The following is a 1,018-nucleotide window of genomic DNA, read 5'->3' on the forward strand; positions in this document are numbered from 1 at the left end:
CTGCCGGCTCACCAGGCCCGGCACGTTGTCGCACATCACCCGCGAGGAGCCCACGGCGCCCATGTACCTGCGGGAGGGAAGGGGCAGGGCAGCACCGGGGGCCGCGCCGACCCCCGGGCACCGACCCCGAGGGAAGCAGGGTCCTCAGCGCCCCGGAGCCTTCCTCTGGCGGGTCCCGAGCTGCAGCTACCTCTGCCTTTTTGGTGGGAATCCTTTACAATTAGTCATCGACCCTGTGTTTTTTTAATAACGTGAAGCATTCAGGAGAACCCCAAGCCCCGCTATTGCAGCTCCATGCAGTACTTAAAAAAAAAAAAAGAAAAAACAAACCTTGAAAAAATTAAATTACATCATCTGTATCCAGATGGTCTCTATTAGTCCTGAAACGTTTCGAAAGGTACCTTTCATAAAATCCAAACTTCTATAGGTGTCTTTTGAAGAGATCAAACAGACGAAAATGTCCTTTTCTTGAATTTTCATTATTTTATACGATCATGAAATCGTTAATGCCGTAACTTCCAAAAAATATATAGTTAAGTCGCATTTAGAAGACACCATGACAAAAAGCCATCACAATAAATAACGTTTATACGACTAAGGACACAGATAGTCATTTTATTGAAACATGCCCAGTCTGATAAATCGGGCTTTGACCGTGCGTCAGCCAGAGTCAAGGTTAAATGTGTTCCCCAGGATTACAAGAAGGGGTTTAACTCCTTTCCTACACCACGACTTTCCAGTCTGGTCTTGTTTGGGGTCCCCAGTTTGAGGGGCAGGTTTACGTTTCCATTCTAACCCGTTCTGCAGCGAGCTGCCTGAGACGCCCCGCGCCGACATCAACTATCCCTTGAAGCCGGGCCCTGCGCGGCCCGCCGGGCTCTCAGCCCCCTGCTCTGGCACTTTGCAGTTCAGCGAGGACTGTGAAGGAGGGAGGGGCGGGGGAGGGCGAGGAAGAAGGAAAAATAAATTAATAATAAAAAAGTAGCGCCGCTGCAGCCAATTCCCAGGGCCGCCGGGG

General features: G+C 50.5%; 1 protein-coding gene across 1 annotated transcript in view; it reads right to left on the minus strand.

Annotated features, from left to right (window-relative positions):
• The window catches only part of WNT2 (Wnt family member 2), a 16,274-nt gene that overhangs the window by 14,705 nt on the left and 551 nt on the right, over positions 1–1,018 (minus strand). Inside the window, exon 2 of the mRNA XM_014306967.2 lies at positions 13–67. Coding sequence (XP_014162442.1) covers positions 13–67 — 55 coding nt within the window. The remainder of the gene's footprint in view (positions 1–12; positions 68–1,018) is intronic.

Source organism: Geospiza fortis, unplaced genomic scaffold (assembly GCF_000277835.1).
Source record: "Geospiza fortis unplaced genomic scaffold, GeoFor_1.0 scaffold195, whole genome shotgun sequence".
Lineage (NCBI taxonomy): Eukaryota > Metazoa > Chordata > Aves > Passeriformes > Thraupidae > Geospiza > Geospiza fortis.